Raw genomic sequence first — 14,096 nt, 5'->3', positions numbered from 1 at the left:
TAAAAAAATAAAACAAAAATATTGATTGTAAGGGATATACTTAAAATTAGAGTTAATAGAAGGAGACCATAAACTAGAAGAAGTGGCTGATTTTCGATAACAAGCTAACTCAGACTGGAAGGAGCAGTAGAGATATAAAGCATACGATAGCGAAGGGTCGAGTCGTCTTCAACAAAAAAAAGTCACTTCTGTGTACGCGAACAATTAATTTAGAAATTCCAAAGAGATTCTATGTCAAAAGCGCGGTGCTGTACGGGTGCGAAACATAGACGGGGGGCGTAGCGGAAGAAAAAGGTTAGAAGTGTTCGAAATGTGGTGTTACAGGCGAATGTAGACAGAGAAGGTTAGAAATGACGAGGTGTTAGAAGAAGCAGCAGAACAAAGGGTATTAGGAGTGTGTGTGAGGAAGACATAGATTAAGTTAGGTACTGTTCACAAATAGTTAGGGATGTGGGATGTTCCAGTTTTAGGGAAATGCGAAGATTAGATCGGGATAGGAAAGAGTAGAGATGCATGTCCAAATATGATGATGTTGTTGATGATGATGATCACAAATCGCTTTACAGTACGTCTTTCTAGCGTTTCTAAACAAAACCGTCAAAACCTGGAAGAATTTCGGATTTACAATTTTTGTAGGAATGTATGTACTTGGTGCATTATCATTTATTTTGGAATGCCGCCATGAACCTTCTCAACCGATGTAATTTCCTTCAAATTTCATGTTTGGATACTAAACGTGGAGTGTCACTTAACATGCATAGATGCGATGTGTTCCACAAGTTAACTACGTAAGTTTTCCGTGAAGTTTTCTCCGTGTTTTCCATAACCAAACAAATGTTATTATAACATCAATTTAAATAATCGATAGAACAAATTATGAGATTCAGTACACAGACTCCCCTGTTTTTGTCCTTGTTCGAGGACGGTAATTTACAAATTAGTTTGTAAACTATTCCTGAATCCTTAAGCAGAGAAAAGCATACGGACGCCGCGCCGTATGGATGGAGTCTTTCCTTATTTTCCTTCCCTTTCCATCCTTTCTATCCTTCTGTGGTTACGCAATAATCCTACGTTGATTAAAACTATAACACATGATAAAGTTCCCTGTTATTAGGGAGTTATACCGGGAATTATTCCCTTCCAGATTTGCATTTGTCATGATAGAAATTTCTGGTAAGGGAAGAATCTCTAGAGAATTCTAAAATTTATGAGAAAACCTGAAGTATTAATTAGAGCACTTAATTGTTCATAATTGATAACTATAGAACATATATATATATAATTAATTTCACTAATAAAACACTACTTTATTGGTATTGATTTTATATACCTAATAGATTTCGAAATTATTATTAATTTACTATTCTCTTTTAACAGATATTCGACAGATTTGAATTAGTTTTAACTTTTACGATTTAAATATGTTCTTTGTTTCTTCTTTTAACGGCTTTTCGGTTTGTCTAATGTAGACATTCTTGTGCAAAAATAATTAGTTTTCTGTATTAACTAAGCAATTAATTAAACAGCACTTCATCCTAAATTTATTGGTAGCCATTTATTTTTGGTGGATCTATAGATTGCAATTTGTAGATGGGTAGCTACTTGCAATAGAATAACGGGGCTGGTGTTGCTGGGATAGCTATTCGTGTAGGTTGTTTATGTATATGCGTGCGTAATTTGAGTTCATAAATTGAATTAAAAAGCCATTAATAAGGCAGAGTGCAGTAGCATTAGGTAAATGTTGGTGCGCGCGAGAGAGAGTGAAGTAATTAAATTTAAGAAAGGCCCCCCCGAACGAAAGGAGATGAAAGAAAAGAGGGAATAGGAGCTGTAGTAGTAGCAGCAGTAGCAGTACAGTAGCAGCAGCAGTACCTATTGCTTTTAGGCCTTTCTGGCAAGTCAGTGACCCGATTATATTCGTACGTCGACGAGCATCAAGGCGTGAATGCTGCGCCTTAGTCTTCTAATTAATAAATTGAAAAGGCTAGGCACGAAAATTGTTAATTGTTCGAACCAGGCCCCGAGAACAGTTCTGAATAATCGGTGTGAAAAATGGGACAGGAAATAAATGAGGTTATTTCGATGTCCTTGCTCCCTTGTCCTTCACACCAATCGGTCGGTTTCAATAGCCACTCAAAGTCTTCTCCTATAAATAATAATCATGATCTTTTCTTAATAGTTCTCATTATCTCTCAAATTCGATAAAAAGTTTCATTAAATAAATATTCATTTAAACTGATGCTGTTCCCATTCGGGTTTGAAGACCGTCCTGTGTTGAAGTTTCTTCATAGGTCCTTCCATTTCCGATGCTGGATGCAGTCCTTTTTATTTCGGGGTCTCTTATTTTATTAGAAGAAATTCCTTTCCAAAAGTGCGCAAGGGATAGATACCTAGTTGACCATCCGCGTATAGACATTCAAAATTGATAAAATTAAGTTGAATGCAGTCATCATGATAAGTTGATTCCTTATGATTCGTTACTATTTTTAGCTTAAAAAAACAATAAAATGTAAAAATTGATATGTAAGGGAGGTAACCGCAATGAAGTCGTTGATATTATAGGATATAAAATCGTTTCTCTGTCCAGAATCTGTTAATTTGGACACTCGGTGCGAAACATGGACACTGTCAAAATTTAATTGAAAATACTGTGGTTGGTTAGAAATAAGGATGTAGTAGAAGAATGAAGGGTGCTATGGGTGTCAGTAATAAAAAGAAGATGTAAGCGGAAGCATTAGCAAAATGAGGTAGAGGAAGACCCAGATTAGATTACTGTTACCGAATAGTTGGAGATATGGAATGTTGTAGTGATTCGGTATTAAATGAAGGTAAAAAACAGTGGAGGAGGGTGTCCAGTCCAACCAGTCCTTATTTTTTAATTATAGTGCCACTTGTGGTTATAATAGGCAATTTTCTCAATAAAATGTAAAGGACATTAGTATCTTTCATCATTAATCGTATCAAAAGAAATTTCTTTTTATATGAACGACAGGTTTCCGATTTTTCCGTGCAAACAATTCTATTTTTCGCACATTTTCAGAATACAATAATAAACGGTTGTTGTGTTCGATAAACCTCGATGTATTTATCATGTCGAGACCTGACGTAGGCAGTGAACCTCAAAGAGCCTATAACTTATGGGAACACTTAAAGCGTAAAGAGTGTCAAGTACGGTAGGAAAAGCATTTGCTCGAATGTTTTGGCGAAGATTAATGAAGGAGCTGAAGGGTGTCGCGGGTCTTTGAAACCGCCGACAAGTGTCGTAAGAGAGAAAAAGAACTTTCACTAAAAACTCTTCCGCTACATGTAAGAAGGACGCTTCCATCAACGGCGATGTCGCAAACAATGCATCAAAAGTTTCAGCATCAAGACAAAAACATTATATTATGTAGTTATTTATTTTGTACTGAAAAAAAAAGTTCAGCAGTAAATTACTAACAGAAGTAGGCGAGGCAAGGATTAACAGTACACATATTTGTTTTTCCTTAAATTTTACGGTTTTGTAATTCTGTCAATTACTGAATTATACATCACTAGTGACCCGCCCCAGTTTCGCGCGGGTGCAATGCTGATATTAAATATGTATATTTTTGTTTTGTTTAGATTATTATCGAAAAGGGGAAATCTTCAAAAGATACCCCCTGAACATACTAAATATACTACAGAATGTCTTTATATACAACATTCACAGTTTTTTGTCATTAGACAATACAAACCGGCCTTCCGGCCGGTACCGCTGCAACCGCTATGTCCCTGCATTTTAAATCTGTAATATCTTCGAAAATATTCATTTAAATTACATGCTGTAAAGGGCCATATTGATCTATATTAAATGCACAATGTATTTAAGGTACTTAATTGGATAAGAATTAATGCTGTATTGCCTACAATCGCTTCGTAAATAAGTCATTATTTCTCATAAAAAGTAAAGGATAAAAATGGTTATTGTGGGTTATCCCTAAGAGATAGACATATACCATCGCGGACTTTTTTGTAGACCCTTTTAAGATGTACAATATTGTAGTACATTATTTTGATCTATCTCGTAGGGTTCAGCCAGCGTTTGCAATGTAAGCGCAAAAAATGTGTTTATTTACGACATCACATTAGAAACCTCTAAAATTATCAGCGTTTCTCTACTATATTATGCATGTATTATACATATAAACCTTCCTCTTAAATTACTCTATCTATTAAAAAAAACCGCATCAAAATCCGTTGTTTAGTTTTAAAGATCCAAGTGTACATAGGGACAGACAGCGGGAAGCGACTTTGTTTTATACTATGTAGTGATAGTGAAGTTTCCCATTTCAGTCAATACGATCTTGTGTAAAGGAGGAAGCATGAAAGTGATGCTATTCAAAAGATGCTACAAATATTAGATAGGAAACAGAAAACGATAGATTTCTTCTGAATTGTTTTAAAAATTTAATTAACGTTAATCTCTAATTGAAATATACATCTGTTTGTAGCTTTTACGATACCGATGTAGGTTAAGACTTCAATCCCAACTCGAAATATTACGTGCGCCTGCGGTTACAATGTTCTGCCAATTTCTCGTGATTTCTGGTAGAATAAACTTTGATCTTTTACGATTCTGATCCCAATGTAGATATATCTTCCAAATATGATACGTACGTATGTGGTTCGAAGGGAGATTACATTGCCCTTATACTTCCTCTAAATCTTTAAAGTCGGGAGTTATTTTCCTTTGTATTGTCGGGACCCCACGTCGGTAGTAAAACAGTAAAAGTTGTACAATGTATAATACAATTTTGCTGAGTAGTCCTCATTACTTCGTTGGCCATGTCGTTTGTCTAAGTCTCTTCCAAACCTGACACGATTTTCCCATTTCAGCACTCTTACAGTACGAGATGGACGACCACTTATTCTTTTTACTACCCCATTCCTTCAGTTCAAAGGTGTGACGCTCGTAAAACTGATATTTTGTACGGCGTCGTGACGCCACTGGCGCTGTCATCCATTGGGTCAAAGTGCTTACACTATTTCGACAGCGAATTACCTTTAAACATAACAATGCAGCGGACTCATTTATGTTCTGGCTTGCAGATGTTGCCACTTACTAGCTGGCGGTAACCGTTTTAGTTCATACCGTGTACGATCTGGGACATAACTGCAACGGGCAATCCTGATATTAGCTGTTAAGGGGTTGTTCAAGGATTAAGCGCGAAATAGAGGTTCGTTCTATCCTCGATAAACGTAAACAGTAATGTTCAACTCTAAGACACTGCCTCCACATATCCACAAAGTATTAGTTTTTGGTCAAATCGCGGACAAACTATACTCCGTTTACTTTCTGTAGCGATGTGATCTTCAGTTTGACCGGCGCAAAGTAGAAAGGAACAGCACTAGGCCAGAAAAGGAAGGAGACAACTCTCGGCCAAACTCTTAACCGGTGAGGAGCGTATAATCCGTACAGTACTGCACGGAAAAAATGGCCATTTTATCCACTACAATTGCATTGCTCAAATGTGCTGTTATTGGTACCAATTACTACTGAAAATATCAACGAGATGTTTATTTATATTTGAAGACATATTAAAGGCTTTAACGCTTGTTTTCGACTCGCACTACTATTCATGATTGAACAAAACTTTTAACAGGTACTGTATGAATAAGTATGTTTAATGAACAAGAGCCGAGAGTATAATGAGCTTTTTTCTCCCTACCTACGATTTTGCCAGCACGCATCCAAGATATTGGAAGGGGCGCATCGCTAGAGAAAGTAAATGAAGTATAATTTAAATTGGATTCAGAAAGGTCTCAATGGATTGCATGGACGCTGTCTAAATTCATTTTAAAAGTGGTGAAAGTTTGTACACATTTGTATCTGCTATTTGTTGAGTTAAAAACATCAAGCAGTCAGGAGGTTGTATGTCTGTGGAAAGATTCATCCTGAAAATTACATATCTGACCTTTACAAAGAATACTGGTTATTTGATTACTGATTCCCCGAAGCGTTGTCAACTTGCTCCAGTGGGAACTGTAAAACTATACCTCCGGGTAATAGTAATAATGGCATTTCAATACAATCGAGAAGTCCCCGCGCAAATCGAAATATTCAATTAACCCCTGTGACTCGAGAGGTCTTAAGAAGAAGCAGCAGCCAACTAGTTAGACAAATAGAGACAGAAACGTGAACAATTGCACGTACGTTTCTTGCATAGACGCGACGAAACGCGATGTTAGATGTTCTTGCGCTCGCCTGCCTCGATCTATTGTACACCTGACGAAGAAACGCGACGTACAGAAGCGAATTTCATTATGGTGTCTGATTGTCGTAGAATAATAGGAAACGGCGGATCGTCAAACAAAAGCTCGCGATTAAAGATAAATGACGTGGAGGCTGGATCGGCTTTTGTTTTCTGATACGCCTATCGCACGAAGCCTATCGATAATTTAATGATAAGGGTCCCTTAATGAATATTGCCAATATAGTTCGTATTGTTATTGGAATACGAATCACGCAGATGCATGTATGTATCTATGGTTGTATGAGGGTGGAAGTAAATCCATAGGTTTTAAACCTAACACATACGAGGGTGGATTGATAAGTTTCCGGCCTGACCAAGAAAAACAAGGTTTTTAAAAAATTTTTTTTTTTATTTCTCAACATAATCTCCTCCAAGGCTGATACATTTCTCATAGCGGTGTTCCAGTCTATTAATGCCATCTCTATAGACTGATTCGTCAAGCTCCTCAAAATAACCATTTACAGCTTCGATTACTTCTTCATTGTCCGCAAATCTCTTACCGCCAAGCCATTTTTTGAGATTAGGGAACAGAAAATAGTCACTCGGGGCTAGGTCTGGAGAGTAAGGAGGGTGCGGCATCAATTCAAACTTTAGATCGTTGATTTTAGCCGTCGCAACGATTGACGTGTGCGCTGGTGCGTTATCGTGATGAAACAAGATTTTTTTCTTCGCCAGATGAGGTCGTTTAATTTTCACCTCGTGGCTCAAACGTTGCAATAAGTCTGCGTAGTATTGACCAGTGATAGTATTACCCTTTGCAAGGTAATCAATGTATATAATACCTCTTGCATCCCAAAAAACAGTAGCCATAACCTTGTTCGCCGAAAAAATTGTTTTTGCCTTCTTTGGAGTTGGTTCCCCTGGTCCAATCCACTGTTTAGACTGTTCTTTGGTTTCAGGAGTGTAGTGGTGGACCCACGTTTCGTCAACGGTTACGAATCGACGCAAAAATTCGCTTGGATTACGCTTATACAATGACAAATTTGCGGTAGAAATGTTTTTTCGAATCAATTTTTGGTCGACTGTTAGCAAACGCGGCACCCATCTTGCACAGAGCTTTTCCATATGCAAATGTTGGTGCAAAATATGTTGCACACGTTCATATGACATCTTACAGGTCTCAGCTATCTCACGCACTTTCAATCTGCGGTCTCCCAGCACTATTTGATGAATTTTTTCGATCATATCTGGAGTTGTGACCTCAACGGGGCGTCCTGAGCGAGGCCCATCAGAGGTGCTCACACGACCCTTTTTAAACTCGGAAACCCACTGCTTAACGGTTGAATATGACGGGGAGGATGTCCCCAGTGTTGAGTCCATCTCTTTTTTAATTTCCTTCGGCGTTAACCCCTTCAAATAAAAGTATTTGATGACAGCACGATTTTCCTGCTTTTCCATTTTTACGAAAACCACAGAGGCGTCTTGTTCAGCGTGCTGTCAAACCTACACTAGCAAGGAGATCGGGCTGAAACTATAGCTACAAGCTATCCAAGGATGGTACTATAGAATGTCACCTCAAGGTAGGCCTAGTGGCGTCATCTCTTGGTTAGGCCGGAAACTTATCAATCCACCCTCGTACTTTCATTAATCAACGTGGTAATAATGTTACAGGATGTCCTATAAAATAATATCAAATGGAATCGGGAAAGTATATCTAAATAGTCATCTGGAACATCCCGAGGGTTTGATCAATATCAAAAGTAGACTGCATATTAAATTAAAGGCTATAATGGGGAGGATTTTTAGTTCGAATTGGTTATTCATTAAAATTTGCTGTTATTTCCTTAAATTATTTGTTCAGTATTCGGGAAGATATTCTTCCAGAAATACAATATAAATTACAAATATTCATATTGCAAATATATTCAGTCAATGTTTCCCATTCCTGGTTTTAAAATAGCGAAGCTCATGATTGATTCCAAACAGAAATCAGAAAATTTTGACCCAGAATGGAACTGTTGTCCTACTGAATGTTAAGCAATGGTTTAATCCTGTAGGCCATGTCCTTAGGTTATAACGTTAAGGTTCTTTTAATCTTATATGATATCATTAAATTTTAATGTACATTCAGTTTTCCAAAAATTTATGATTATATGATATTGAAGTCAGTTTCCTGAATGGAAAATACCACAAATGGCGCGTTAAACGCCATCTGTAGTACGATGCTACATTTTAGAGGGTTCGTTTCAGCAAGTAGATATCCATATATTTAAATGGACGTTGTTGGTGCATACGTAATCCTAAAATGTAGCATCGTACTACAGATGGTGTTTACCGCGCCATTTGTTGTATTTTCTAAAACGCGCTGTTAAGACAGCAGGTAAAAGTTGGTATGTGTTCTGTCGCAGCTGCCTGCGACGCGTTGATGAGATCCAAAAAGACCGAAATCGCGATCCGCGTCTAGCAGTTTCGACAGAATACAGACCACTTCGAATTATTTTATTCGAATTATTTTATTCGAATTAGTTTCCTGAATGATTTGAATCACGCAGTTGTAGTGGTATTTGCTTCAGTTTTTGAGTTTTTGTGTAACTTACTTTATTACATACATTTTAGGTTCCAGGAGTTATTGTGTTTACATTTTTTAATGAGTGGTTACTTTCATGAGAAGTAACGGCGAATTTGTGTGCAATTATTTTTGCCGAAATTCTCATTTTGAATGCGTCGCTTTGTCGCGTTTGTTCTTCTCGCATATTTATATTATACATCTTATTTCAAGAGTCAGCGACGCCATTTTAATTCGTCCTCCCTCCTAATAAAGTTCAAGTAGTGCCACAATGCATACGCGATGAGTACGGATCCCCGGACCGTTGTACGAGGCATAATGAAAAAAAAATGTTGAAATATGACTTGTATGAGACTTGATAGACGGGAAACGAGTTATGAATACTGACGTCACTTCCTAAAAACTTCGTTGTCGTACTGCGTGTTTTGCATGTCATTGCGACCAACAAAGCTACTCTTTTATATAATATGGTTACTGTACGTAGAGCCCGTAAATTTTTATGTCTGTGTGTCCATTCGTCTTGCTGACTTTTAAAAGGGATCTTGATGAATCGTCTCTAATGCCTCATAATACATAATGTGGTTCATGCAATGCATCAGCAGTATTATTATGGACTTTGTCTGCTTCTGCACCCACATAAAAAGGTTGCATCAAAGCAGTAAACCGTTTTCTCGTATAGTCTCCAATAACGAATACGAAAAAGAAGCCCAAAATTTTGGGAAATTACATATACTAATTCGAAAAAGGTTTTTAAAGGTGTATGTTTGGAGCACGGCGTTGTACGGGTGCGAAACATGGACAGTGGGAACAGCGGAAAAGAAAAGGTTAGAAGCGTTCGAAATGTGGTGTTATAGGCGGATGATGAGGATATCGTGGGTAGAAAAGGTTAGAAATGAAGAGGTATTGGAAAGAATAGGAGAACAGAGGAGTCTGTGGAAGTCAATAAAAAATAGGCGAGATAGGTTGGTAGGACACCTTCTCAGGCATGAAGGTCTAGTCAGAGACATATTAGAGGCAGAAACAGGAGTTAGGAGGGGTAGAGGTAGACCTAGATTAGATTACTCTTCGCAAATAGTTAAGGATGTGGGCTGTTCTAGTTTTAGGGAAATGCGAAGATTAGCTCAGGATAGGAAAGAGTGGAGTGGAGGTACGTGTCCAACCAGTCTTAGGACTGATGACCTTATGATGATGATGATGACATATACTAATATTTGGAATTATCATAATGATAAAAGATAAAAATTCCTAAAAATAATGTCACATGTAGGAATATTACAACTTACTCCTTATCTACTTAAGGACTATAAATATTAAAAACGAGGTGTTTAAAAATTGTACCAAATTTTATTTAACGTTCATGTTTATGTATTTATTGAATACATCGAATAACTTATTCAAGATGGGTACATAATGAGAAACAGTTTGATTTCTTCTTTGCTTGTTCTTGTCTTCGTCCTATCGAAATTCTTGTGTTCGCCTCATCGAAATTTATGCCACCTTTAATAAATCCCATGGCTTATGTTAGGGTTCGTGTTTTACATCGGTCGTTATGTCCCTTACACCACTTTATCTTAAGGGTAATAGGGTTCAGTAAGTCGGCAGTTATATTGACAAATCATAAACCTGCCCCGCAACAACACTCGTTAATATTGCTGATAGTGGAAAAGGAAGAAAGGTTGCGAAAACCTAAACAGAAATATAGTAGAACCTCGATAAGATAAAGACCGAGGGAAACGTAAAATAATTTGAGTTATTAAGGTTTTTTACTTACTAAGGGTTTAAGTTTAAGATTTAAAATTATGGATTTCCAATGACTTGGCAAACTTCAGCTTTTCCCTTTAGTATAGGTCCACTAACACTAATTTTTTATTTCTACACTGTTTAAACCATGTAAACAACAAGAATTTTTCAGACTTTCTCCCGATTCAAACTACTTTTCACTCCTCACTGAGGTGTGATGCCCAAATTATTCGTTTAAGTTATAAAGGGTTTTTATTTTATGTAATAGAGGTTTTGGACTCCGAGGGGAAGGGAACACAAAGTTTTATGAACTTATAGAGGTTATTACGTTGTCGACGTTTAAGTTATCAAGGTTCTACTGTACTATAAAACATTAAAAAACTACATAAGTAAAAATTTTTCTGTATTAGGCATCGTCTTACACATTTTCAGTTGTATTAAATTTACTGTTTATGTTTTTGGAGATCAAACTATAGATATGTATATGTACATATAATCAGTGTACATATAACGTACATTTCTAATTAATTACTTATCCTTAGTATGTATAAGACGAATCTAATTGTGAGTTCAAATACAGACTAAACAACGTACTGCGCGATAGTGGCGGTCTCGTCTTGCCATTTCTGCGTTTGGCAACTTTGGAATTGATTTCTCAAAGTTTTGAATTGGTAGGCAGACAACTTTGAACCGTTCCTCCTGAGGTGCACAATCAGCGTTTCCAATTAATTAATTCTGACATAACACAAATCATTGTGATGATTACGTAACTCTCTCTCTGAGGGCGATACGATAAGTTTATCTCTCACTGTAATAACTTTGGACTAAACAAGAGGGTATTAAATTTGATTCCGTTCAATCGGTTATTATTGTTCTTATCCTTATCACCATGTGCAGAACAAACCCCGTAGGTATTTACCTATAGGTACAAGTTCGGCTCACATCTGATTTTCTTTTGATTTTTGGTGGATGATGCGAAAAAGAAAAAGTTAAGAGCATTTGAGATAGACCCAGCGGTTCCCAATTTGTGTTTTGCTTCGGAACCCTTTTTGACTAACCCCTTTTTGTTCGACAAAAAGTGAACCGATAATAATTTTATGTGTAAGTCCCCCGTAATTTGATACAAACCGAAACAGGAACCATGATAACAACCTTCTCAACAACTGCAGGGTATTCATCATTAAGTTCGATCCAAAGGTTATTCAAATTTGAATCAGCTGATTCGGATTTTTGTTTTAGAGGTAGTTGTGGTTCCTCACTGTAAGGACCTACTGATTACGTTGAGTTTATCGAATACCTGTCCCTATCGACTAAATAAGCCAATTTCATTATACATTTCTCATCATGCAATAGTTCGATATGACTAAAGGTTGTAACAATTGGTTGTCCCACCATTCGTCTCTAGAGCCATCTGACTTCCATGTAGAAGAAGTGATAGATGCTGACTTCCTGTATCATCTCACGGAACCCCTGCGACCTTTCCACGAAACAGCAGGGTTCCGCGGAACGCCATTTGGGAACCGCTGAGATAGAGGACTCTTCAAGATACCGTGGTTAGAAAGGGTTATAAATGAGGAGGTATTGGAAACATTAGGATAATAGAGGGCGTTATGGGTTAAAAGGACACCTTCTCAGATGTTACAAACATATTCGAAACTTTTGACCATTTTTTATCATTCGTACACGAAAAAAGGAGTGAGTCAATTTCTAGAGTTGATAAAGAACAGGAGGAAGCATCATTCAATTTCCTGTACCGGCTGAGATACATCTTCCTGTTTACTTGTGTATGTGTATATGTATGCAAGTGCATTCGTAATAATAGCAGTGTGTTCACCATATAAAGTTGAAGGTTTTTTAACTCCTGAGTTCTCATCATCATTATCATAAGATCATCAGTCTTAAGACTTACTTTTTTCTATCCTGAGCTAATCTTCGCATTTCATTAATACTATTTGTGAATAATAATCTAATCTAGATCTACCTCTACTGCTCTTAACTCCTGTTTCTGCTTCTAATGTGTTTTTAACTAGTCCTTCATACCTAAAAAGGTGTCCTACCAACCTATCTCGCCTATTTCTTATTGATTCCTTATGTCTACTCTTCTGTTTCCACGATGTCCTTATCATTCTCATGTAACACCACATTTCGAATACTTCTAACATTTTCTTTTCCGCCGCGCCCACCGTCCATGTTTCGCACCCATACAGCGCCTCACTCCAGACATACAACTTTAGCAATCTTTCTCAAATTTGTAAATTAACTGTTCTATCCTGAGTTATCTGACTTCCTGAGTTGTACGTCACGAATATATAAATTAATGTTATGTAACCTACCGTTTCGTTATTTTTTTCATTGGTTCAAGTTCGACATGATGGGTGAGAAATCGGGACACCTGGCAACCCTAGTTGTTATTATGAAAATTTGTTAATGACATTTCTAATAACAATATTATACTTTCCAAGGGTGCATTACTTTCCCTGATTTCAATTTTTATGTTTATTGTATACAACTGCAGTTAATTGGGACCATTGTGTTGAAACATGTGGTATGAGTTATTACCAGTTTTTAGTATACTTGTATTCTTGACATCGACACCTCATTTTGGTACTTATATAACTAATAGATTGGTTTGTGGAAATGTAAGCATTTCATTCAGTTTTAAACCTCAAAGAGTTACATAAACTTGTTTTAAATATTTTTTTAGTCTTACAGACGTAGACTTATAACAACTGATGAAATGTTGCAGTATTTAAGGGATTGGCGTTTATCGGGGAATCCTTACAAAATGAATGTGAGTTTCGCTAGCTTTTTTTTAGTTTCATGCTTAATTTTCTCAATTTTGCAAAAATAAAACCGTTGATTTCTAAAACATGGCTTATTTTCAGGGCTTGGAAGCAATTTCTGATGATAAGTAGATGCATGTTAGTATGTTTAAATCAAATGTACTATTTTTTTAATTATTTTCTTTTAAAAACTGTAAGTAGAGTCCTAGAAAACCATTACTAATTGAAAAAAAAATTGATTTCATTAAATACACAAAAACTCATGTTTCACATTGTTTATTACCAAAAAGCATAAGTTGAATCAGTTTATTGGATCATCTAACAGACAGCAAGTCCTGAAAAATTCTATTTCGTGGTAAGTTGTCGACAGCAATAGTGAAGTAAGACACTAGAAAAAGAAAAAAAACTTATCGACGTATCGACTGATCTATGAGCAAAATGCAATTACGTAGCGATTTGTAGAGGTTCAATGTAATAAGTCAAAAATGTACTACGAGGACGGTTAAATAAGTACCCGTGTTTGAAGACAGAGGACGTTCCTGAGGGAAATTGGTGTTGTTATCGTGTGCTGCCATCTATAAAACCACGCCAAAACGAATTTCAGACTGATTGATAGGTTAGTTTGGATTTGGCAGCCATTCGACTGAGACGTGTTTCGTTATTTTCGCTAAGATGGAAAAAGAGCAGTATCGTTCGGTAACTCGCTTTTTGTTTTTGGATGGGAAAAAATGCGAGGAGATGAAAACAAAGTTGGATACTGTTTATGGAGACATTTCGCCATCTACGACCACA

At 36.8% G+C, this 14,096-nt stretch overlaps 1 protein-coding gene across 4 annotated transcripts in view; it reads left to right on the top strand.

The window, feature by feature from the left end:
* LOC108735986 (Krueppel-like factor luna) overlaps positions 1 to 14,096 on the top strand; it is a 359,199-nt gene that overhangs the window by 272,358 nt on the left and 72,745 nt on the right. Inside the window, exons 1-2 of one of the 4 annotated variants that reach the window (XM_018468345.1) lie at positions 13,249 to 13,312; positions 13,407 to 13,442. The exons of the other annotated variants lie outside the window; for them this stretch is intronic. Coding sequence (XP_018323847.1) covers positions 13,437 to 13,442 — 6 coding nt within the window. The 5' untranslated portion in view covers positions 13,249 to 13,312; positions 13,407 to 13,436. Of the gene's footprint in view, positions 1 to 13,248; positions 13,313 to 13,406; positions 13,443 to 14,096 lie in introns of those variants that run through there. 4 annotated transcript variants of the gene reach the window in all.

Source organism: Agrilus planipennis, unplaced genomic scaffold (genome assembly GCF_000699045.2).
Source record: "Agrilus planipennis isolate EAB-ADULT unplaced genomic scaffold, Apla_2.0 scaffold2, whole genome shotgun sequence".
Classification (NCBI taxonomy): Eukaryota; Metazoa; Arthropoda; class Insecta; order Coleoptera; family Buprestidae; genus Agrilus; species Agrilus planipennis.
This window is presented reverse-complemented; position numbering and strand designations above follow the sequence as displayed.